This window comes from Gymnoscopelus microlampas (genome assembly GCF_963454915.1).
Source record: "Gymnoscopelus microlampas genome assembly, chromosome: 5".
NCBI classification, from domain to species: domain Eukaryota; kingdom Metazoa; phylum Chordata; class Actinopteri; order Myctophiformes; family Myctophidae; genus Gymnoscopelus; species Gymnoscopelus microlampas.
The window spans coordinates 47,886,923-47,913,924 of record NC_139942.1 but is presented as its reverse complement, the minus strand read 5'-3'; the positions used below and the strand labels follow the sequence as shown (position 1 = coordinate 47,913,924).

At 43.5% G+C, this 27,002-nt stretch overlaps 1 protein-coding gene across 1 annotated transcript; it reads left to right on the top strand.

The window, feature by feature from the left end:
• Nucleotides 1-27,002, top strand: vwa5b2 (von Willebrand factor A domain containing 5B2; the record flags this gene model as incomplete). The annotated part of the gene is made up of 23 exons (XM_084056950.1): nucleotides 1-139; nucleotides 1,241-1,456; nucleotides 2,741-2,966; nucleotides 4,867-5,024; nucleotides 5,553-5,684; nucleotides 6,574-6,698; nucleotides 7,179-7,355; nucleotides 8,634-8,744; nucleotides 12,182-12,384; nucleotides 15,203-15,317; nucleotides 15,543-15,728; nucleotides 16,284-16,533; nucleotides 17,654-17,805; nucleotides 18,502-18,675; nucleotides 19,480-19,723; nucleotides 20,517-20,849; nucleotides 21,589-21,735; nucleotides 21,965-22,093; nucleotides 23,097-23,147; nucleotides 23,926-24,040; nucleotides 24,725-24,848; nucleotides 25,682-26,242; nucleotides 26,730-27,002. 23 exons carry the CDS (start codon nucleotides 1-3, stop codon nucleotides 27,000-27,002), a joined length of 4,341 nt encoding a protein of 1,446 aa, XP_083913076.1.

Here is a 27,002-nt window from a genome sequence, read left to right as displayed (position 1 = left end):
ATGGTGGGCCTGAGGAACCGCGCCACGTGGGCACCGCTGCTCCTGAAGGCCTCCTGCATCAAGTCCTGTGCCAACGGCTGCTCCCTGGGCATCACCGCACACCTGACCTACGCCAACGCTGACACCGAGTCTGTAGAAGGCGAGTTATATACGCTTCACGTTCACCCAACTTAAAGCAGGGGTCTTCAACGTTTTCAGACCAAGGACCCCCTAGCTTGAGAGAGAGATGAAGCAGGGACCCCCTCTATATTGTATACAATTGTGTTTTAGATTACTCTTTTTTTGTTTACTTGGTCTGCTCTTATTTCCCTCTACACCTATACCTCTTTGCCAAAAATAGCCGATCTACAAGCCCACAACGCCTCGCGCTGCGAGGCGTTGTGGGCTTGTAGATCTGCTATTTTTGGCTAAAGTTCTCTTCAGAAAAGGGATGCTAGGGTTCAAGTGGTTAAGGTAAAAAGAAAAAAATCTCACACAAAGATTTGGCGGACCCCTTGTAGTAACTCTGAGGACCCCCTGTTGAAGACCCCTGACTTAAAGTGATATTTCACTCTCAAACATGTTTGTGGTCATTTTTCACGTCTACTCAGGCTTTTGTGAGACTTGTTTTTCTCACAAAAGCCCTTTTAATTTATTTTTATCATTCTTTTCAAATATAGTGAAAACAGCAGATCTGCAAGTTCGATGCAACACGTTTGTACTGTAGCTATTTTCACTAAGTATGTTTAAAAGTACACATTTGACTGAGCAACTTTCATTTGTAGTTACAGTATTAGTAATATTTGACCAGGAATATCTATACTTTGACTCAAGTACTGGGGTTGAGCACTTTGTAGAAGCCATTCTACAAAGCCATTCTATTTGTTTGTTTGTTTGTTTTAGTTTGATTGGTTATTATTATGATTATTAGGTGTTATTAGTAGTATTAGTTTTAGTTGGTTTATTAGTTTATTGTTTTTGGACACCAAGGGGCACACCTCTCCACACCTCTCCTTATCTGGGACAGGTGATAGGGGAAGGCTATGCTATGCACATGGGTGGACAAAATGTTATTTTTTTTTACCAGAGCCAGAGAATGCCAGAGCTGTTTTGGACTTTCTATGTTCACGTTTTTTGGATCAGTAACTGTGTGTGTGTGTGTGTGTGTGTGTGTGTGTGTGTGTGTGTGTGTGTGTGTGTGTGTGTGTGTGTGTGTGTGTGTGTGTGTGTGTGTGTGTGTGTGTGTGTGTGTGTTTTCCAGGTGTGTTTGTGTACCCTCTGGGTGAAAGGGAGGTGGTGGTGGGCTTTGAGGCCATCATCGCCGGCAGGCTGGTGGGAGTACAGATCCAGAGCCGGGGGAAGCTAGAGGACTGCTGTCTGGACTGCTGCCCAGGATCGGGGCTCGACGGCCAGTGTGGGAGCAGCCGTGAGTGGGGCTGCTGCGGGAGCTCCAACTTAGACATGCAGTGCACAAACGGTGAGGGGAAACGCTCTTGTCTGCGACTTTATGCGAGAGCTTCTGGGAACTCTGCTTGCTCTGTGACAGACAGACGGACAGCAGGGGTTAGTGAAGGAGAAAAAGTCCAGCAGAGGCAGCGGAGAACTGATGAGGTTGTACATACAATACATTTAACAGTGCAGACCTCTGCTGGCATTTGAGCTATTAATTACACAGGGATGCTTCTCCAATCTCCACAGGGTTTGATTTACTGGGGGGAATGGGAGGGTGGGGGAAATGCCTCTGCTTTTGATATCCAACTCTGGTCATTCATTTTTACTACTCGAGAACGATGCAAGGCAAGGCAATTAGTACATTTCAACCACAGGACAATTCATTGTGCTTTACACAAATAAAGAAAATACGTTTTATCTTAACATTTGACTACTCTGGAACGATGCAAGTCTTAACGATAATAAATAAAGTACATTAATCAAACGATTGAACCCTGCTTCCCTGATTCTATGAAAAGGAGACATAAGAATCATGTATGTGTTGAATTCTTCATTTGCCAATGCCCCCGGCAGAGCTCCAGAACCACACACTGCTCTGGAACCTATAGTAGCCTCCAATAAATCACTCAGATAATCATGGTGCTGTAATGAGACTAATCTATTTATGGAGTCTGTGAGAAGTCATCAGTGCTCCTCAGTCACCAGAATAGATAGATAGATAGATAGATAGATAGATAGATAGATAGATAGATAGATAGATAGATAGATAGATAGATAGATAGATAGATAAATAGATAGATACATTATTACTACAACTACTATGTGTAATGGAAGCAACAACAAAAACACATTGACCGACTTCAATCTCAACATCTCTACAATAACACAATCTACTGTTTTTTTAAATACCGTAGTGAAAATAGAAGATTTACACAATGTTTGTATGCCACGTACATGCCATGCCATTTGTACAACAAGGTATAATACAGGGTTAAAGGGATATTTCACTTTCAAATAAAGTAAACATTAAAAACATTAGAATGTCCTTCTAATGCGTGAGGGCGGGGCTGTGAGTTTTTCATTACTTTTTCAGTAGCATAAAAAATGTTTTATATATATTATTTATGTTTATTTTATTTGAAAGTGAAATTTCCCACAGCTAATAGATTTAGATTTTTATAATCAACAAAATGTATTAGTATGATCAACCACTTAATAGCTATTTTAGTGTATGTCGTACAACAGTGCCGCACAAAAATAATGAAAATGTAATTGATCAATTTGATTAACGGTTGCACCCTCCATGCAGGGCATCTCATCTTGGATGAAGACCTGGAGAGAACGACGTTCATCGTGGGCACGGGGGTGATCGGTCCCATGGACATCGTGTCGGTTGTCATCAGCACCACGCTGGAGCTGCCCACGCTGGACAACGGAGCCATCCACATCGTCTACCCCGCGCTGCTCACCCCCATCGTCACCGGACGCATGACGCCAAGCAAGGCCGACAACGGGGGGAAGTCTGAGGAGACCGGGTGGGTGCACAGATATCATTATAGCTGTATATGTATATGTTTCTTTATATAGTTATGTATAAAGAAACCTCCATATTATCTCCATATTTTAACTTTTATTTTTTTCGTACATTAATGCTCTACTTGATCATACTAACTATAGTGTCACAGAAAAGCATCAAAAGTAGCAGGTATCGAGCTTGTAGATCTGCTGTTTTTGCTATTTTTTAATTTGAATCCTATAAAGTAAAAGTTTGGACATATGAGGTTTCCACCCGACAGAGATGATATATAGGCCTGTCACAATTACTACATTATCACCTAATCACAATTATTTGAGATAATCACAATTCAAATCGTCCTAATTGTTTCCATGTTGAAATAATTTCATACATTTTCCCAAAATAGCAGAAATAACCTGATTGTCTATTCCCGCTATTTTGTTTAAATATTTTGAAAGTGTAAAATTATTAAATATATATCATTTATTACCTGCCTTGTGCAGCTTTGGCTGCAAAGCCTAAAAGGCAAACAGATGTAATTTTGTATTCATACTGTACCAAAGTTCAATGCCAAAAATGTCAATTAAAACCGTTAATCGTAATTATTAGTACGAAAATGTATCGTAAAATGTAATGATTATGACAGCCCTAACACAGCGATGTAATTGTTTTAAACAAACACTTGAAAGTATGTACATTTATTTTAAAAGTTTTAAATTATTTAAAGCTGCAATCCGTAAATGTTACGTGTCGCGACGCGTTGTGAACTTGTAGATCAGCCATTTTAGCTATTTCTAAACAATTTTGAGTGAAAGTGGTCTGTGCTGTGGGCTTCATGAATATTGAACCAATTAAAATGTATTAACAAGAGCTTGTGACTAAATAACTGCATTGGATCCATTGGAACCAGGGCAGGAATTTCACGGAGGCCATGAAGGCCATGGCCGCTGTAGCCCCTCAGTTTGGCCTTTTGCCCCTCAAAAAATCATATACCCTGAGGCCTTGATTCCAATACATTATTTTTATTAAATAAACAGCTTATTTATTTACTTATTTCACTGATAGTTATAACGTGTTTTATTGAACATTTTATAAATACAATAAAATACATGATTTCCGTGGACAAAATCATTGTTTTATTTGATGGCCTTCCTCCCCTGGCATTTGGCCTTTGTGCCCTCAACAAATGTACAATACCAAAAGGCCAAGTGGTCTTGACCCTAAGGGCGGATTCAGACCGGGTCCCATTGATTCGAACCGTTCCCAAGTAAGACTGCCCTCTCCCCGCTGGCCAGCATTCACAATGGCCAAGATTCTTACGTACCCGAGTACCAACTGTAATGGTACTTATGTGCCTCAGGTCAACATTCAAGTAGAACTATCAGAAGGTATAACCCGGGTAAAATAATGTGTCACTAATTTGATATATAAATGACATATGATTAGCAGTTTTCACATTGCAGCTTTCCGTATAAGAGTACGCATCAATCGGACCCCAGACTACCTCCCCAGGCGTTCCCTGGTACGGTTCGGCGTTCCGTACGGTACGCAGTTTCACACTAATCGCAACATCTGGCAAGTGGACTCGGTAACATAGTCTGAATCGGGCCTAAAATGACGAAATTCCAGGCCTGATTGGAACACAGGTTCTTCTTTTCCATTTCCTGCACGTCACTTCATGCCACGATGTGAGCTTGTACATCTGCAAACAAATGTAACACAAATCTTCTCTTCTGGCGGGTCCCTGGCACAACCTTTTCAGATGGGGTTCCGCGGTCAAATCTATATCAATTTGGGGGTCCTTGGGAAGAAAACGTTTGTGAACTACTGATTTAGAAAGCATATATTGTAGAATAGGTCTCAGGTCTTAAATATGTTAATGACATAATAATAATCTCTCCGTGGTTCTTTGTCCGTAGACAGACCAGTTGTTTTGGTGCCACGTCCGGCAAGCAGGAGCGGGCGCTGGGCTCCGAGCAGCAGTGTGTTCATGCCATCTTCACCAGCCCGCCTGCCAACCTGGCGCCCTATGAACTCAACTTCCAGCTGCTGGTCAGAGGAGCCTGCCTGCTGGCCGGTATGACCCGCCTTCTCAATGTTCTCTAGCACTAAAGCCTCGTTGTCTCTGCCAGGCCGAAAGGCATGGCCGAGACTACGTTTTGCACACTGTCCGTCTGTGTGTCCGTCCGTCCGTCCGTCTGTCTGTGAGCAGCTAATCTCTGGCACTGTTGGCCCGGTCGCTGGGAAACTGTGCACACACACTCCCTGGATGCCAAAGCCGGACGTCCGGCCCGAATTTTTCAGATTGGCCTGTTATAGCACCACCAGGAGGCCGATGAAATTTTTTTGAACTCATTGTGAGCTTGCAGACCTAGTATTTTCAAAAGATTTTTTACATTTGAAAACTTGTGAAATGGGACAGTCTGCGTAATGAGTACTTTCTACTTTTGGTACTTTAAGTACATTTTTATACCAATACTGTTGTACTTTTGTACATTTTGAATTCCGGACTTTCACTTGTAACGGAGTACTTCTATGTTGCAGTGTTGATACTTTTACTTAAGTAAAACATTTGAGTACTTTTCCTAACACTGTCATCTGTTAGGCCTGGAGAGTCCCACTCATGCTCTGAGGGCAGATGCAGACCCCAGCGCCCAGAGCGCCTCTGCCACCTACATCACCCTGGCACAGGAGCACCCTTATGACCGACACATCGAGGTCATTCTGCACCTGAGCGGTGAGTCACTCCTAAAAATACAACCAGTGGTGGAAGATGTACTAAGATTTGTGTTGTAGTTGAAGGTAGTGTAGTTGATTTTCTTTGGTTAAAATCAGCGTGTTAAATAGCTCTATATTCTGATAGTACCCATTACTATAGGGTGTTTGTTCAGTAACAGGAGTATCCATGTCTCTCCAGCTCTTTATTAAACTGAAAATACATTTTCAGGTCGGGACACCAATTTTATCCAATCAGGATAGAGAACTCAGTCAGGATACAGATTAAACAATTGAAGTGGAAGTGATGACCCAAAGAAATGAGCAGACACAATTGAAACTGATAAATGGGTACTCTCTCCTGAGACATCAAGAACTGCCAGCAACCAGTGGGAACCAACGCACGGGCCTCGGTCACGAGGCGAGGACGTCCCACAATAACATACATGTACTTAAGAATGATGCAGGAGCGCAAAGTACCAACGAGCTGGCCAGATGTATGGAGAACCGGGTTGACTGGAAGCAACGATGGAGGGCTCGTCTGAGGACGACCTAGAGAGAGAGGGAGAGTCCTGATTGGCTGACATTTTTTCACCTACGTGAAAATGTATTTTCTGTTTATTAAAGAGCTGGAGAAACAGGGAATCCTCTGTTACTGAACAAACACTTTATAGCAATGATTACTATCAGAATATAGTGCTTTAACCTTTTAACAAAAAACCTTTAGTTTTAACCAATAAATATCACTAACCCCACCTTTAAGTAAAAGTAGCAACCTCAATATCTCAATATAACCAATATTTTATACAATATGAAAATAATAATAATACGATCTTACAATTAAAAGGCCTGTTTGTATGCCGTTTTGCTGTTTTCCCCAAAACGTGATTTGCCTTCTACAAACTTGACAGAAGCTCACAGCCCATTGGTTATCCTGGAGAGGGGCCGGCTCTCCTTCAGCCAATACGAACAGCAGATCTCTTCACGCCGTGATTTCATTCGCTGCGTCCGCAAAGACTGTGATCCTGAGAAAAAGGTCAGTGGATAAGTGGTGGGAATTGTCTTTCTTTTCAGTGACTCTGGTCATTTAGTTCCTGTTCACTGAAAAGATTATAAAACGTGATGATTGGCTCATCGTTCACCGTTTAGTGCTTCCGGTTCCGCCCTCCTCCCGTCCAATGGCAAAAGAGGAACGTCTCTCTTTTCGCTGCATTTGACAGAACCTCGTGTCACCAGGCTTTCCACACAGCGATTATTTTTGAGGATGTTACCTAGTTCGTTCCCGTTCACCCACAAGAATGAATCACTTTGAACGAATCGCTCGCGAACGTCACAACAGTGGACCCTGTTTTTGTCTGTTTTAGTTTTTTCCCCCACTGCCCTGTCTTTAAACATAACTGACAACCTTTGTCCTATGCAGTGGTTGACAGTAACAAAGTACATTTACTAGTAAATTGTCATGACGGTGACAGCCCTAGTTATGCACAGAGCCTATACATTGTGTGTTGCTTGGCAGTGTGAGTTTGTGAGGAAGCGGCACCATAAGGACATCCTGAGCGGGCCGGTGCTGATGCTGAACTTCTGTCCAGATGTGTTGTGTGAGCCTGCAGAGCTGCACCGAGCCACCAGGGAACTGCTGTTCATCATCGACCGCAGTGGCAGCATGAGTGGCACCAACATCCAGCGCATAAAGGTGACTTGATTGATTGATTGATGTACTTTATTTAGTAAGACATGAGAACAGTACATGACAGTACATAACAGTACATGGAAGTACAAATTCACAATACTAAACTGGAAAACTCATTAAGCACTAAGCTTGTTTAAGATGAGATCCCCATGCACACAAATCATGATGACATATAAGAGACAGACATATATACACACTACTATACAGAAAGTCATACAATCAGTTTACAGGTTACTGGTATGAAGAGTGAAAAATATGTACAAGAAAAGAAAGAGGTAGGGGGGTAGGTTAGGACTTGGACAGGGGGCATTTTTGAATTGCAGCCTCCTGTAGGTGTATCTTTAGGGCAGTTTTGAAAGTGAGTAGGGTTTTACACTCCTTTACTCCTTTTGGTAGGGCATTCCACATTTTTGATGAATAGCATGAGAACGAGTTCATTCCCTTTGTTGAGCCAAATCTGGGTTGAACATGATTTGTGGAGCTGCCTCTGGTGTTATGATCGTGGACTTCATTAACATTTTGGAAGTATTTTGACAAATACAGGGGGATCCCAATGTTGTGGTGTATCTTGAAGACCAGGCCCATAGCAAGTTGCTGTGCTCTGTCCTCAACCCTAAGCCATCCAATCCTAGCAAAATGAGCAGGGGTTAGATGGGTTTTGTGATTGAGGCCAAGAAGTAGCCTTACAAGTTTGTTTTGGGATGTTTGGAGCCTTGTTTTTAAGGCCTTGGAGGTGTTGTGATACCATGAAGTGCATGCATAATCATAATGACCTTGTATGAGGGCCCCTGCAAGAATCTTCAGAGTATTCTTACTGACTAGACGATCAATCCTCTTAGTTAGTTAGTTAGTTACTTACTTAGTTACATGAGTGGCACCAACATCCAGCTCACAAAGGTGACTTAGTTATATGAGTGGCACCAACATCACACATAAAGGTGACTAAAGCTGGACTCACACTTAAAGATAATCGGGGTGCTTTTGTCAATCAAAGTATCGGGGGGACACCAGCCTACTGTAGATAGGGAGCGAATGTCGGGCATGATTATCCTCCAGTGTGAACTGTTCAAAGATTGAAATATTTGAAAATAAATTGTGTCTGTGAGTTTTATAAACATTATTAACCAATGAAAAGTATTAACAAGTATGACTAAATACTGTAATAACTACATTGGATTGATTGGAACACAGGTTCTTTTTTTTTCCACCATTTCCTGAAAAGTAACAGTTTTTCCACCCTAACCCAGCGATATGAATGTGTCCATATGCTGTGTCTTTCAGGAGGGCATGGTGGTAGCCCTGAAGAGCCTGCCGCCTGGCACCATGCTGAACATCGTAGGCTTTGGAACCACCGTCAGGACGCTGTTCACCAGCAGCAAGCTCCTCACCGACGTGAGTTCCCTTCTGTCACCTGTCTCAGTGCTTCTTAAACCCATTAAGACCTGGAACTGTGTCATTTTTAGATTTGAGCTAAAAAAGCATTATTTTACACTTTGGGCTATTCAAAAATAGCAGATCTACAAGCTCATAGCGCGGCACCGAGTGCCGCGCTACGAGCTTGTAGATCTGCTATTTTTGAAAAATCGTGAAAATGTGTGCAAATCTTTGAATATATATATATTTTTAAAGCAAACATTTTTAACTCAAATCTTTGCTTCTGGGGGGTCCCTGGAACAAAATATTTTGATGGGGGTCCGCGGCCAAATACATATCATTTTGTGGGTCCTTGACATGAAAAAGATTGAGCACCACTGATATAGAAACATACGTTTTTGAGAATACTGTTGAGATTTAGGAGACATGTAGAATCGGCTTCAGGTGTCAATGGGTTAAACCTATTCATGTCAAGGACCCCCAAATTACGTATTAAGTATTTGGCTGCGGACCCCCCATCTGAAAATAATTTGTGTCAGGGACCCCCCCCCCCCACCCCCACATACAAGATTTGTTTTTCAAGACTTTAAATAGTTTAAATCTGCAAGCTCACAGCGTTTCGCAATGTGACGCTTTGTGAGCTTGTAAATCAGCTATTTTCAAATGATTAAAGTGTTGGGTTAAAGTGGTTAAACAGATTGTTATGCTATATCAACTCATTTTGCTGGGGACCCCCTGGAACCCCCTCAAGGACGCCTGTGGGGTGGACCGTCTCCATTCCATTTTGTACACTCGCTGAGTTACACACCCGTAAGGGTTTGATTTTGGAGGCTATCTACTGCTTGGTTAACATGCATGAAAGGTCACCATATGGTCGGTTTAACATGATGTGCTAAAGTAGTGTTTGTCCTCCTGGCAGAGCCCACGTCTGGCTTAAACCTGATCCTCCACTGCTGCTAAGGCAACGCAGGGAGCTGGGGTCTGGGCTGGACAGTAACTAAGTACATTTACTCCACCAGCCTTCATTAATTTTCCTGATCCAATGTTCCAATATGTAACTACTTGTAAATAGGAGGCCAGGGTAAAACTATATAATAAATCAATGATGTATTTAACAACTCTGTGAAATCACAGAGTTCACCTCTCTGAAAGGTCTACTATGGTGCTGCTTATAAGTGATTGTTTTTAATATAATGGGCTATTTCTCTTGTTAAGTTTGGCCTCCTATTTACTTAAATTAAACCACTTGAAAGCCAGCCTTTATATTCTGGGGGGGGGGGGCAGGGGGGACATTAGCCAAAAATCTGTGTCCCGTCAGCTTGGAGATCGGCTATTTTTGGCGAAGAGATTTGGTGTAGATGGAAAAAAGCAGTCGAAGTACAGTCGCAACTCAGGTCTGTTTTACTAAGGCTTGGGGGCTTTAAGTGGTGGTTATTTTTTTGTTTATATTGGATCAGGAATGCAACAAAAACAAACAATGAAGATCTCCATGAATTCAAGGCTTCATGGGGAGATTAATTGATGAAACTTTTGTAAAACATTTTTATCCCTTTAACACACCATGTGGAACTATGGTGGCCTTTCAAAATGAAAAAACAAAATGCAGCGAGAGGGCAGTGTGTTTCTGCAGGTTAACAACCACAGCACTACTCCAGTGCCTGATGACTGCTGTGAAAGTGCTCAAACCTTTCCAAAAATAGCAGATGTACAACACGTCACGATGTGTTCACGTGTTCATCATCACGATGCATTGTGAGCTTGTAGATCAGATATGTTAGAATAGTATGAAATAGGGCTTGAGTGGTCAATGTAGGTTTTGTAATAATAATCTAAATTGTCATAGTAACTAAAGTTTTCAATTGTTTGTAGCGTAAAGAGGGAGAGTAAATAGTAAAACATTTACCCCTGTGGTGTAGTGGAGTAGAAGTATGAAGTATTGAATGGTTGTTGGAAATACTCAAAATACAAAATTTGTTTACTTAAGTACAGTACTTGATGCACTCCAACAGTCCCCCCCCCCCCCCTGTCAAGCCGTGTGATTGGATGGTGCTTCAAGGCAGGTGCTAACATAATGAGTTTACTCTTTGCTTAGATGGGAGAGAGGCTAATTAAATTCTTGCCAGGACATCTGATATCAATAATGTACACCATGATATTTACACAGCCAATGACAGTTGATTCACTTATTAAGCGCCACTCACACTGAGCACACACTGATAACTACAGTATGGCGGTAATCAAGTTGCCGTCCACACCGAGGAACGATAAAGTTCTGTAAACAGTGCATCTGCGCAGTGTACAGTACTGTAGCTGTGTCAGGATATACCGTAGCCCATTGGTTCTCAAAGTGGGGTCCGGGGACCCGCAGGGGTACTTGAGGGAGTTCCAGGGGGTCCCCAGCTGGATAGGAACCAATTGGACCCTTATGGGTCTGTAACTCTGAGAGTTTACAAATGTTTACACATTTGTAAACTCTCAGAGTTAAACTAACATTGATTTTACAATATAAATTGGGGTCCCAGAGATAGAAATGCCATTAAATGGGGGTCCGCAGACCTAATAATGCATGTCAAACTGGGGGTCCTTAAAATTAAAATGGTTGAGAATCACTGCTAGAGCCGTAAAAATCTTCTCTATGGGGGGTCCCTGGCTTATCTTTTCAAATGGGGGTCCGTGGGCTAATAAGTGTCCATTTGGGGGTCCTTGACATGAAAAAGTTTCAGAACCACTGCCATAGCCCACACGGAAGGAGAGAGTTGAAGAGAGAGAGATCTCCTCCTCCGTGGTGCTGAAAGACGGGATATAACTATAGATAATCTGACTGATTATAGGTTTTTCAGAAAACTCTTAGGATTTTTGAACAGTGGTTTAGAACAGTGATTCTCAAAAATAGCAGATCTACAAGCTCGCAGCTTTTTTGGGGAAAAGAATCTCCATGGCCAAATACATATTATTTTGGGGGTCCCCCTTGCCATGAAAAAGTTTGAGAACTACTGATTTAGAAGGCATTTGTACAGTAGAATCGGCCTCAGGTCTTAATGGGTTCATAACAAAACTGCATCCCATATGTCCTTCCGATGGATTTTAATGGTTGTCATTATGTTTCTAGCGTTCATAATATCGCGCTGAAAGTGATCCAAACGATATCGTCCACGACAATAGTTGTCGTTATAGTTGTGGCGTGCACGTTGTCATCCATTTCAATGGAACGATTTTTAAAACGACATATTTATAGTTCTATTGCGATAGTTATCGTGCTTGCTGTGAATGGCCCTTTAGACCGGTTTTACAGGCTGCTCTCACTCTCTCTCTTACTCACTCTCTCTCACACACACACACACACACACACACACACACACACACACACACACACACACACACACACACACACACACACACACACACACACACACACACACACACACACACACACACACACACACACACACACACAGGTGACTCTGGCTCAGGCGTGCGAGTACATCCAGAAGATGCGGGCCGACATGCGGGGCACCAACCTGTTGGGTGCGCTGTCGTGGGTGTACCAGCAGGGGGGGCAGCGGTCCTGCCCGCGCCAGGTGTTCGTCGTGACGGACGGCAGCGTCAGCAACGTGGGCAAGGTGCTGGAGCTGGTCCGCAGGAACACGTGCACTGCCAGGTACCAGCCATTTATCTACAATTTACATACAGTACACAGAATGCATAGACAGTAAGATCCCAGGTAAACCAAGAATCAGTCTAAACTATCAAAATAACAATCTGTACAAATGCTATCAAGACCACCTGAAACTATAGCATCTGTTTCATTTTTATTTTTAGCGGCGCTAGCCGCTCTATACCTTTAGGTATAGAGCGGATCCTGCTCTACACCTGACTTTGTCCGTGTTCACCGTCAACGTTCTGATTGGTCAGACCCGTCAACGTTCTGATTGCTCAGACCCGTCAACAAAGTGATTGGTCAAGCTTCACGTGACACATGGTTATAAACACATATCGATGACATAATGTATCAAAGGCGCCGCTACCTTCACACAGGGTGTGATTTTTTTATATATTTTTGGGGGGGCTTTTCTGCCTTTATTGGATATAGTACAGTGAAGATTGACAGGTAACAGGGGGAGAGAGAGGCGGGGAGTGACACGCAGCAAAGGTACACCGGTCTTGGGAATCGAACCTGCGACTCGCTGTATCAGGCTGCATTGGAGCCTACTGTACATGTGGTATGCGCCGTAAAGGCGACGGCGCCCCAAACCTATAGCATCTGTTTAAGTAACATGCTATCTAAATGACATTCTTGTGATAAAGAAAACAAACCTAAATTACTGTACAAAAAACATGAGAACGTGTCTGTATGGCAGCCATATCTTGAGAGAGAGAGCAAGAGAACTGAGAGAGAGACAGAGAGAGAGAGGGATGTATTGGGGGGGATAGAAAGAGAGAGATGTATTGCTGAGCCACACCCAGTAATCTTGCTAAGTGGTCTGTGCGTGTGTGTGTGTGTGTGTGTGTGTGTGTGTGTGTGTGTGTGTGTGTGTGTGTGTGTGTGTGTGTGTGTGTGTGTGTGTGTGTGTGTGTGTGTGTGTGTGTGTCCACCTCTAGTCTCACTACGCAGTCAGTCAGTCAGTCAGTCCCTCTACAACACCCCCCCTGGGCATCGCTCAATAACTACATTTATGCCTCATTAGTATTCTCCTGTTGGACCGCCTGGGTCTGTCACAGCAGCACGGCCATGAGCATGGCTGCTGTGACAGCCCATCATCATCATCATCATCATGCTGCTGTGTTCACACTGACAGCTACAGGCTACCCACTACATTTTCAATGGAAGTGAGCGACATGAAGATGCAAAGCTACAGGCAAAAAGCTATAGAGGGACCACTCTGCACCCGAGCATTTTCAATGAGTCTGTCACCCGCATGCTTTCTTCAAACTCTCAATTAGCCAAATGGCCAAACCACCAGTGGTCCTTGGGGGGGGGGGGGGGGGTCCCCAGCAAAATGAGTTAACATAGCGTCACAATAATTTTAACCACTTAGCTTTGGCTATTCAAAAATAGCAGATCTAGCACCGAGTGCCGCGCTATGAGCTTGCAGATCTGCTATTTTTGAAAAATCTTGAAAATGTGTGCATATCTTTGAGTATATATATTTTGTAAAGCACATTTTTATTCAAATTATTGCTTCTGGGGGTCCCTGGCACAAAACATTTTCAGATGGGGGTCCGCGGCCAAATGTATATCAATTTAGGGGTCCTTGGCATGAAAAAGGTTGAAAACCACTGGTGACCACCCTGCACCCGAGCATTTTCAATGAGTCTGTCACCCGCATGCTTTCTTCAAACTCTCAATTAGCCAAATGGCTTCTGATCGCTGTCGCTCTGTAGAGAGAGAGAGAGAGAGAGAGAGAGAGAGAGAGAGAGAGAGAGAGAGAGAGAGAGAGAGAGAGAGAGAGAGAGAGAGAGAGAGAGAGAGAGAGAGAGAGAGAGAGAGAGAGAGAGAGAGAGAGAGAGAGAGAGAGAGAGAGAGAGAGAGAGAGAGAGAGAGAGAGAGAGAGAGAGAGAGAGAGAGAGAGCGAGCCATTACGGTTTACAGCCCTATAAATATTTATGTCCTGATTGTGTGTGCGTAAAATATCTGACGGTTTAAATTAACATGTGCATGACATTTGAATAAAGATACAGGCAGAAACATCCATATGCCAAGTAGCACACAGTATCAACGGGCACATAAAAAAATGTGACAGACTTTGAGTGAACTGACTGAAGACGGCTCTTATAATTTAAGGAGCGCTTCACCCGTTTTCAACAAGTATCTTCATAATTGGTCCTTGATAATGCTCATTATGAGATGGCACCATTTCTGTCTACTCAATCTGTAGTCTCATTGGTGGGTTGTGGACAGTTCAGAAACCTGCCTGCCATTTCTTTGGTGTACATCGTACACCTGAATGTTGAATACTTCCCCAGATGTTTTGGTGTATGAAAACCTGAATGTTAAATGAATTTCCAGCTGTTTTGGCGTACATCGTAAACCTGAATGTTAGATACCATTTCAGATGTGTTGGTGTATGTCAGTGGTTTTCAACCAGTGGTCCCCGGACCACTGGTTGGTAGTGGTCCTTGGGGGGGGTACCAGGGGGTCCCCAGCAAAATGAGTTAACATAGCGTCACAATCATTTTAACCACTTAGCTTTGGCTATTCAAAAATAGCAGATCTACAAGCTCATAGCGCGGCACCGAGCTTGCAGATCTGCTATTTTTGAAAAATCTTGAAAATGTGTGCAAATCTTTGAGTATATACTGTATGTATTTTTTAAAGCACATTTTTAATCAAAATCTTTGCTTCAGGGGGTCCCTGGCACATAACATTTTCAGATGGGGGTCCGCGGCCAAATGTATATCAATTTAGGGGTCCTTGGCATGAAAAAGGTTGAAAACCACTGGTGTATGTAAGCCTGAATGTTCAAATACCTCTCCAGATGTTTTGGTCTGGGCTTGGGGCCCAGAGCATGCCGGAGGCTCCTGCAGGGCGTGGCCAAGCTGACAGGAGGGACCACGGAGTTCCTGGAGGATGAGGAGAGACTCCAGCCCAAGGTTAGACACATGACTGTACTGCCATCTAGTGGACACAATGTTAACTGCAGATCAAGTACAAAATTAAGGGATATAAGCTTCGTTATACAGTATGTTCTTTGGGGCTATACGTTTTGTTTTCAATCCATGAAAAGCCTATTAGCAGTATTTATATATATATAATATATTCTATTTATCAAAATATTATATAAAACTAAATATAATGAAGGTCACTCTCAATTTCAGTTAATCAAGTCCCTGAAAAAAGCCTTTGAACCCGTGTTGACCGATGTGCGCATTGACTGGTACCTGCCGGACAACATGGAGGCTCTCCTCTCACCCAATGAGATTCCTCCTCTCTATCCAGGGAATCGCCTGATTGGCTACTGCACTTTGTATGATATGTCTATTTTTAAAGGCAAAAACACTGAGGTATAACAAATGCTCTCTGAGATTCGCTGTGTGTGTGTGTGTGTGTGTGTGTGTGTGTGTGTGTGTGTGTGTGTGTGTGTGTGTGTGTGTGTGTGTGTGTGTGTGTGTGTGTGTGTGTGTGCGCAATCGCGTGCCTGTTTAAGAATGGATGTATTCTTCTATCCATGTGTTCAACCAGACTCCTTTGTGGGGATGTCACAATCATCATCAACTTCTCTGTTGATGATTAATTGTCATACAAATCAATCATTGATTAATGATAAATTGTGTTTTTGGCATTGCATGTTTGAACATATGGAAATAAAAATAACATTTCTGTTTGTGTAACATGCACAGGACAGATATAATGCATAACTGTGATATTATACAAAGAAAGTATTGACAATGACTGGCCTCAATGGTCAAAATGAACAATGTCTGCTATTTTTAAACCGATTTTATACAGATTAATGCAAAACGATTATGTCTATTATGCAAAAGCAAATGCGATTATCTCAAGTAATTGTGATAGGGCGATTGTGTAATAATCATGACAGACCTGTTGCTTTGCTCTAGGCTGGTGGGCGGGGCTTTAAGGCCACACACCGCGGCTCCACGGGCTCCGTGTTCGGCCTGTCCAATGACGAGCTGTCGCCTCCTCCTCCTGCCTCAGACCTCCTGGCCTCCATGACGCCTGCTGCCGAGGGGGGAGGAGGAGGAGGAGGAGGAGGAGCGGACCTGGAGGAGGCCTTGAGGGAGATCTCCAGGGAAATCTCCTCAGAGTTCTCCTGCGCCAAAGACACCGACACCACCACCGGCAGCCCAGGTTTGGAGACTGTCACTGACACCTGGTGGTCAGCGGTTGAATGTCACGCCTTGCTCAAAAGGTCACATTTTGACCCATTAAGACCTGAGGCTTATAAAAAAATAAATCTTCTAAATCCTAACAGTTTTCTGAAAAAACGTATGTTGGTACAGTGGTGTGTTCAAAACCTTTTCATGTCAAGGACCCCCAAAATTATATGTATTTGGCCGCGGACCCCCATCTCAAAATGTTTTGTTCCAGGGACCCCCAGAAGCAAAGATTTGAGTTAAAAATGTTATAAAAAATATATATGTTATAAAAAATATATAAAATATATAGATTTGCACAAATGTTCACGATTTCCCCAAAAATAGCAGATATACAAGCTCAATGAGCTCATAGTACGGCACTCGGTGCCGCGCTATGAGCTTGGATATCTGCTATTATAGCCAAAGAAATCTAAAATGACACCGATGCTTTCCCGGTCTTAATGGGTTAAGACCTGAGGCCGATTCTACAAATGTCTTCTAAATCCTAACAGTTTTCTGAAAGAAATGATGTTGCTATAATATAAGTGGTTCTCAAACTTTTTGATGTCATGGACCTCCCAAAATTATATGTATTTGGCCACGTTCCAGGTACCCCCAGAAGCAAAGATTTGAGTTAAACATGTTCGCTTAATTTTTTTTTATATATTCAAAGATTTGCACAGATTTTAAAGATATTTCAAAACTGCTCATACAAGCTCATAGCGCGTCAGCTTGTATATCTGCTATTTTATGAATAGCTAAAAGAATCTAAAATGACACAGATACGTTCCCAGGTTGTAATGGGTTAAACTAGAAAGATTACAAACTCTAACATCCGTTGGCAACAATTATGCTGTGTGTGTGTGTGTGTGTGTGTGTGTGTGTGTGTGTGTGTGTGTGTGTGTGTGTGTGTGTGTGTGTGTGTGTGTGTGTGTGTGTGTGTGTGTGTGTGTGCGTGCGTGCGTGCGTGCGTGTGTGTGTGTTAATCTGCTATCTATGGGTGCGTTTGGAAATTACGCACCGGAGCACACTCGCCTATTAGTTTGTATTGGCCAGTGCGCTCAGTGCTGTATTTTCAAACGCACCCAAAGTGAACACTGGTGTGTGTGCAGGTTTGGAGCTGGACTGGTCCAGTGACGTGAGGAAGAGGATCCAGCGGAGCTCCTACATCCAGGAGCAGTACGTTCTGACCCGCTGCTCCGTCAGCAGTGAGCGCAGTCTCCTCCACACGCACAGCTCCTCCACCTCCGAGGCCACAGGTACTGTATGTACATTATGTTGATTATTGGTACAGTTCATTGTCACTTTCTCTGTAGAGCCCGTAAACGGGAAGAATCCTAACCCAGTTTAGTAGGCCTATAAGCAGTATTATGCATTATCTTTTTCTGTCAGACCATAGAATAATATGTTATAAACCACCCAGCCAAATTAGAATGATAAAAGAAAAGGTGAAGTATATAAAAATTGGTTTCAAAGTCATGACAAATAAGCAGTTTTTCTGCTGATGACCACTGAAGGCAATGAAAAAAGTATTATAGCCAAATATTAGCGATGCACTAGGCTATAGCGTCAGAAGACTGGTGTACCTTGGCAGAAGACTGGTGTAGTTAGGAATTATGCCATATTATGCCATCATTTCAGTGACATCACTGAAACGCACCTGAGTGTGTCATCGGGTTAGGTGTTTATCCCCGGAAAAACTGCTCTCAGCAGGAAATGCCCAGAACAGGGCAATTCCTGTTTATGTGCTATTTAAGTTATTTGTCATATCTGCCTTGTGCAATTGTTTATTCACAAAGCCTAAAAGGCAACACACTGTCAAAAAGTGATCAATGTCAATAACACAATTATAAATCCTTAATCATAATTATTTGAATGACAATGAATCGGCACGTGGAATGTTGTAACGGTGACAGGCCTGGCCGCAGGCAGCAGCAGCAGCAGGCCCTTCCACTCGGAGCCCCTTCACGCCGCCCCCTGCCCCGGGGTCCTGCTGCGGGACACGGGCTCCCTGCCTCAGGGCCTGGAGAGAGTGGCCCCCCCTCTGCAGCACAGGTCCTCCCTGTCCCGATGGGCCGACTCCTCCTGGCAGCAGAACCCCTCCACCGAAAGCACAGATGACGGGGCTAAGAAGGTTCATTGCTTGCTCATTATTTTTTATAATATGTTAAAGACCGTTTGTTTTTCAAACTCTTTCATGTCAAGGACCCCCAAATTCAAATATAATTGGCCCCCATCTGAAAAAAAATTGTTCCAGGGACCCCCACAAGAGAAACTTTTCAGTTTGTATTTAGCCTATAGGGTTGAAGTTGTTGAATTGATTTTGATGCAATACTAACTACTTTTGCTGGGGACCCGCCTGGGACCCCCACAAGGACTCCTGGGGGTCCCCGAATGCCATTTTGAGAACCACCGATGTAAGAGGTCTCAACATAATTTTAAGATGACTTAAAGACCTTTTTCTCCATACAGTGAGAGTGAATGGAATCACTTTGGATTTCTCGCTCACAGACATTATAATAAAGATGATCAATAGTATCTGGAATTGCCTGGGTAGCTATGCAATAAAAGAGGGTTGGGGGCGGGGCGCAGAGGATCGCCACACCCACGGGGGCTCCTTCTGTGGAGCTCGCTGAAGGAGTGAGTTGTTTGACTCTCTGGGGTCAAGCTGGTAGACAGGTAGAGGATAGAATTCTAAGTCCAATTACAGGCATGACATCTGACCTCTTCACACTTCTCTTCACTTTTCCTGATCTTTCCCTGTTAAGTCTAAAACATTTCAGATGACTAAAATATGACTAAAACTAAATGGAATTTTATTCAAAAGACTATGACTAAATCAAAAATTGCAACACTGCTGTGGAACAGCTGTGTAGCTACGCGAGACTAGTGTGAACACAGCCTTTGTCTTTTAAACACAGTGTTTTTGTCCGCGCAGAATGGCCGCCTGTGCGGTGGCGGCGAGGAGTCTCGTAGGAGACAGAGGACGCTGGCTCGCTCCACCATGGCGGCCCGGAGCTTCTCCTCCCCTCAGGGGGAGCTGGACATGCATCGTCTGCGGAGGGCGCTAGAGAGGGTCTCCTTTGACCAGACCTTGGGGGGGGGGAGGCTGGAGGAGAGTGACGGGGAGACGCAGCCCGTCTCAAGAGGAGCGCTGTCCCGCAGGAGTCTCACCGACTCCAGTAAGTTATACTGCATCCGTCCATCCATCCATCCTTCATATTTTTTGGACACATTTTAACGACACAAATCTTGTATGGGGGGGGGGGGGTCCCTGGCACAAACGCTTTTCAGATGTGGGTCCGCGTATACATATCAGTTTGGTGGTCCTTGACATGGAAATGTTTAAGAACCCCTGATCTATATGTCTAGTCTCATGCAACCGCGTGTGTTCTCTTTAACATGATTCTTTAATGTTTGATTTTTGACTGGGGTAACCAGTCCTACATTTAGCTGGCGAAAAACAAAACGCGTTTCTTCAAAATGTGGGCGTTTCGCTGGACATTTTGATGATTGGTTCGCTATCGCTTCCCAAGTTCCCATTCTCTGGAGGGACGGCCACAGCGCGCTCCTCGAAGCGGACGCGGGCGGCTTTCTCTGGCCGGTGCTTGTAGATCTACGCTTACAAGAGTCTGCCCTTCGCTCCCTGATCGGCCTGTGCACGAAAACCCGCCTCCCATGGAGGTTGAGGAACCGCCCTGTTTTCAGACTGTTATCACAATCATAATTTACATTCATGTCATTTGTTCTTCTTTTCTCCCTGCTCTCCCACTCCCTGCCTCCATCCTTTTTCTTCTTCTCCCTTTCTGGAAAACAACAAAATGATGGAGAACCACGCAAAAAAAATGATAATATAATAATAATGATTCACCCACTTCTTTACACCTGTAAATCTGTGACGTGACCATAAAGTTGATTGTTCTCTATTGATCCATCCGACACCAGCGTGTCTTGTGTGTCTAAACCCCTCCTCAGATGGGCTGCTGTTCCCAGCCTCCCCTCTGGACTGGGACAGTTTCACGGACCCCCAGTACCTGTTCACCGCTGCACCCCCCGACCCTCCTCCGGGCCACTGCCGCGCCCTCATCCACGGCCTGCTGGGAGGCAGGCCTCTGTCCTGGGACGTCACCGTTGACCTGGGACACCTCTGGACCCCTGAAGGTCAGGGAGGAGGAGGAGGAGGAGAAGAAGGAGAAGGAGGTGGTGGTGGAGGAGAGCCCTGGGAGGAGATCATTCACCAGCTCACCGCTCGCTCCGTCATCAGAGACTTTGAGAAGATGGCGGAGAAGGAGAACGATATCGAACACGGTGAGTGTTGCAGGGTTCGACTTGACGAAACTGTGACCTGATTGTTTAGCTCCAGGGGTTCCCAAACGTTTTCAGAATTCAATTCAATAACAGCCCTGTTCCAAACATAGTCAGAATAGCCGATCTAAAAGCTCACAACGTACGATGCAACAGGTTGTGAGCTTGTAGATTGACTATTTTCACTATTTGTGTATATTATTAGAGCAGGGTTCTTCAACAAGGGGTCCGGGACCCCTAGGGGGTCCTCAGAGCTACTATAGGGGGTCCGCCAAATCTTTGTGTGATAGGATCTAGTTTTTTTTACATTAACCACTTGAACCCTAGAAAGAACTTTTTCTGAGGGAACATTAGCCGAAAATAGCAGATCTACAAGCTCACAACGCCTCGCGCTGCGAGGAGTTGTGAGCTTGTAGATCGGCTATTTTTGGCAAAGAGGCTATAGGTGGAGAGGAAGAAAAGAGCAGACTAAGTAAAAAATCTGAAAATCTGCTTCATCTCTCTCTCCGCTAGGGGGTCCTTGGCCTGAAAACGTTGAAGACCCCTGTTTTAGAGCATTTCTGGAATGTTTTTTAAATATCAGACTTTATTTTAACATCAGAAAATCTTTTGAAAATAATAATCATATTTTACATAAAAACGCGTCTGTGACCCAATGTTCGGGAACCCCAGATCTAGCTATTAACCACAGCGCCTCGTGCTGTTCTGGTGCATAATGCACGGTGGTTCTTTTCCCATGCAGGCCCGGCTAAGCGGTTCCGCATGAAGGCCATCCAGACCAGTAAGAGTTGTAACATCATCTGCATGTACACTGCCTTCAAGGCCACCGGGGGCAGCAACAACCCCAGCAAAGACCTGCCCGACGGCAGCGGCGAAATCAAAGCCACAGGTGTGTGTGTGTGTGTGTGTGTGTGTGTGTGTGTGTGTGTGTGTGTGTGTGTGTGTGTGTGTGTGTGTGTGTGTGTGTGTGTGTGTGTGTGTGTGTGTGTGTGTGTGTGTGTGTGTGTGTGTGTGTGTGTGTGTGTGTGTCCACCCACTCAACATCACACAAACATGGCGGTCCACAAAGTTACATGCTGTGAAAATTATAAAACATTTGTGTGTGTGTGTGTGTGTAGGGGTGCGTTTGGGGAACAGGCGGAGCTCTCAGTCAGGCAGCAGGAGACAGAGGGCCTACTCTGTTGGTCTGGGTCGCCGGCGCTCCAGTAAAGACAGCGAAGAGACAGAGGACCTCTGGAACTCCACAGGTATAGACAGTACCACCACCGGCCATGCATTTCATATAATTCATAACACAAAAAGTCTTATAACACATTAGGCGAGACCGGGAACAAAAGTAACAGGGGACAAAAGTAACACGCTCAATAATTCTAATTAGAAATAAACTAGAGGGGTGAGACTTCTTGTGCACATGCTCAGTAGGGTCCTCTTTCTGCCTTTGGAAGGATAGAATGATCATTTCATCTCAGCAGAAGTTTTCAACAAAAAACTGATTTTGAGGTGTAAACGTACATTTTTGAGTGTACGGTATTTTCCTTCTGCTGTCTAAAGATAAGATGTCAGCTAATTTAAATTTAGGTGAATTGTATATATAGCAGATTTTTTGTCTGGGATTACATACTTTTATGTTAGTAAATGAACATAATTTCACTAAATGTGACTACATTTCAAAGTAAAAATACATTTAAATAAAAAATAGACATACATTTGAAAAAACAAAAATTTAAAATAAAATAATTATAAAAATACAAAATAATTGTAATTATGTATATAAAACATTTGTAAGTAAAAATGTTAAATTATAAAAAATAGATATTACTTAGTGATGTGCTTTTATTTGAGATAAAGTATGTTAATATGACTTATTTTTTCAGTGTTACAATTGCCTCCAACCACTGTTACAATTGCCCCCGTCACGGGGGCAATTGTAACACTGTGACTCATTGCATTCAAATTAATATTTTAGTCTTGTCCTTATTAGTGAAAGCTTTAAAATTGTATTATTAATTAGGGCACATATATATGTTTCTTATAGCAAAAGATGACTAGGATATTTCAAGTATTCTGTGAATTATGAAGGCAAATACAAAAAGTGTTACTTTTGTCCCCGGTCTCCCCCTACTTGGCACAGATATTGTAACATAACTTTTTTACTTTTTGAAATATGTAACCTGTTACCGTTTCAAAGTAACATCCCCAACAACACAGATTATGCATCATTATTGCGTTGTTGCCTTTTGCATCTCTCAGACAGGGATGACACTCCGGCCTCGCCCTGTAGCCTCACGTCTTGGGATTCCAGTAAGTGCTGCTCCTCCATTGCTCAGAAAAAACAAGAAAGAAATTATAGTCATAATTTATACCAGCTTGCGGCAAGCTAAACCATTACTAGGTGTGTAATAAAAACTGCAGTTTTAAATAACATATGCAACTCCTTTGAACACTGTTTCAGAGACATAGCTAATTTCATTCTTATTAATCCATAAAAATAAATTCTCCCAACTTCACAATCTGTAGTTCAGTTATTATTCCTGGCTTTTTTTTTTTTGCAGTGTTTAAGCCAAATATATTTCAATTTGTCGGTCCTTGGCATGAAAAGGTTTGAGAAGCACTGACCTTCTGTATGTGTACCAGTGTTCATTTTGACAGCAAATTCTTATTTAGTTTTGTCATCTTTTGAATAAAATGTCATTTAGTTTTAGTCATATTTAGTCATCCTAAAAGTTTTAGATTTAGTCTAGTTTTAGTTGACTAAATATCATAAGATTTTAGTCAACTAAATCTACAGTTGATTTTGTCGCCCCAAAAATATTTTGGCAGGCCCTGATGGCGTCGTAAATAGATCTGCTATTTTCAGAGCGCAACACCCGAGCGCAACCAAACATAAAATGACTTTTAGTTCTACTGGATCTCTTCTCCACTAGCCCCTCCCTAACATTTTGGTCTAGTTTTTATTTTATTTAGTCTTAGTTTCAGTCATCATAGATTAGTTTTTATGTAGTTTTCGTCAGTGAAAAAAAGGTAGTCGACGAACATTTGTCCTCATAGTTAACCCTGATGTGTGCAACCCTCCTGTCAGATTCAGGGGGGGCCGTCTACCCTGCCACCAGCCCCTCTGCCATGTCTACTGGTCCCTCCACTCGCTCCCAGCGCTCAGTGGAGAGCCGGTCCATGGAGAGCTTCTTCAGCTCCAGGTGGCGCTCTCTCTCACACACACACACACACACACACACACACACACACACACACACACACACACACACACACACACACACACACACACAAGCTTAAAAATGAAGATTTAAAGGTAGGGTAAGTGATATTATTATTATTGTTAAAAAAGGTTAAAGTACTATATTCTGATAGTAATCATTGCTACAGAGCGTTTGTTCGGTCACAGCTGTCTCTCCAGCTCTTTAGTAAACAGAATATAGTGCATTTTAAGGTAGGTGACAAAATTTAAGCCAATCAGGAGAGATCATTGAAAATGCATTTTCTGTTTAATAAAGAGCTGGAGAGACATGGGAGACTCCTTTTACTGAACAAACACTCTATAGCAATGAGTATCAGAATATAGAGCTATTTAACACTTATTTTAACCGAAGTAAATCACTTACCCTACCTTTGAAGAATGTATGACATCAGATATGATGTAAAAAAAAATACAAATATATATTTTACATGCAATTCTGTTTCATTGTAGTTAGTTTTGCTAACACACATACTGTGTGTGGTTTGATCAGATGATGATAATAACCACCACACATCAGTTTTAGATAACTACAGTACTGTGCTATGAATAACTTGCGTGTTGAGTTAGATCAGAACACTCTGGCAATAAAAAGCACACACATCCATGTGTCTCTCTGTACTTCCAGGTTCCCTCTGGGCAGACTGAGGTCTTCCATCTCATCAGGGAAACAGGTTCCTCTGAAGTCTCACTGTCTGTCTGCAGAGACGGACAAACAGGCTGACACAGAGGCGCCGGACTACCTGCCTCTAGTGAGACACACACACACACACACACACACACACACACACACACACACACACACACACACACACACACACACACACACACACACCTCATGTATTTTTGTACCACACCATTGTACGACAAAGTACTGTATACAATATGCATTTGATGTATTACCTCGTGTTTACCTTGCTTACTGTAAATCGCTCTGGATTAACCCATTCAATCCGGGAACATCTGTGTCATTTTAAGATTTCTTTAGCTTGTCAAAAATAGCAGATATACAAGCTCATAGCGCTATTCAAAAATAGCAGATATACAAGCTCATAGCGCAGCACTGAGTGCCGCGCTATGAGCTTGTATATCTGCTTTTTTTTTTTAATGTGTGCAAATCTTTGAATATATAAATTTATATACATTTTTACCTCAAATCTTTGCTTCTGGGGGTCCCTGGAACAACATATTTTGAGATGGGGATCCGCGGACAAATACACATCATTTTGGGGGCCCTTGAAATGAAAGAAGTTTGAGAACCACTGATATTATAGCAACATAAGTTTATTTAAAACATTTTAACTGTCGTTATTGATTTAGAAGACATTTGTATGTCCCCAGAAGCAAAGATTTGAGTACAAAAAATTGCTTTAAAGAAATATATTCAAAGATGTGCACAAAAAACAGATCTAGTCGTGCTACGAGCTTGTATATCAGATTTTTTTTAATGGCCATTAGCCAAAGGATAAAATGATGGTTTAAGTGGTTACACAGATGCGTTCCCGGTCTTAATGGATTAAGAGCGTACTGCTAAATGCCCAAATTGTAAATGGTAGGAGTCCATATGCCGTCTGGTCTCCTTCAGGTGCGTCTGCAGCTGGCGTCGGGAGCCTTCCTGCTGACCCAGAGCTACTCGGAGCGCATCCAGATCCCTCTGGACCGCCTGAGGAGGGCGTCGCCCTACAGCCTCCACCGCAGCAGCCTCAGCCCGCCGTTCCGGTGCACCTCCCCCAACGCCCCTCCCCCCTCTGTCCCGCCCGGCGCCGCCGGCAAACCCCGCGCCGGTACATCGTCGTCATCACCCAATCAGAACGTGTCCTCTCCTTCATCCTCCTCCTCCCTTATCGTCAGACCCGCCCCCCCCTCGATTCCTCCTTTCCACCACACCCCGGAGGACACGCCCCTGACTCTGGACCCCAGCAGGGGGTCGTCTCGCCGCCGGGGCCGAGGGGGTCCCGCCGCCCCCGCCTTGTCCCCCGCCGACCGAGACCCCGCCGTCACCTCGCCCTCGGACCTCCTCAGCTCCGAGGAGGGCTCCCCGGAGCTGACGGCCGGCGGACACGGCCAGGCGGACAGCGGCCGCGGCTCGGAGACGGACGTCTGCGAGGCGGGCTCTCCGGTGGACGCGGCCGTGGCAGAGTTCCAGGCAAGGTTATTATAGTTAACTATAAGACTAAACCAAGTGACTGCAACTTAAAATTGAAATTAAGTATTTAGTTAAATGAAATAAACATGAAAATGAGGCTTTACTAAAAAAATAAATATCTGAAACGGTGTTGTGTGCTTAGAAAACCTAAAAACGAAATCAAATCATTCACAAAATGTCTTTAATTTTTGTCTTTGTCAATTTATTTCATACAGTATAAGCCTAGTATTTTGGTTTCATATTAAATCTTCCATTTGTTCTACAGTGTCAGTTTTAACACAACGTTTTTTCTGACATTTTTGACTCTCACCCCCCTGATAAGTATTATAAAAACAACAAATCAAAAAACAACACTAAAACTGCATTTTTCACAAAAGGAAAACTAAACCGCAACCCTACTTTTAAAAATGAATTAAAACTAACTGAAATTGAAAACGAATGAAAATCAAAAAAGAACAAAAATACTCTAATACTAATTTGGTTCCAGGGGAGTGGCGGGCCGGCCCAAGGGGACCTGGAGGGCTCCAGCTGGGCCACGGCCGTGGCTCTGGCCTGGCTGGAGCACCGCTGCGCCGGATACTTCATGGAGTGGGAGCTGGTGGCGGCCAAGGCCGACTTCTGGCTGCGCGGCCAGGAGCTGCCGGAGGGAGTGGACCTGGCCGGGCTGAAGGGAGCCGCCAGGCAGCTGTTCCTGCTGCTCCGCCACTGGGACGAGAACATCAAGCTCAACATGCTGTGTTACAACCGCAACAACATGTAA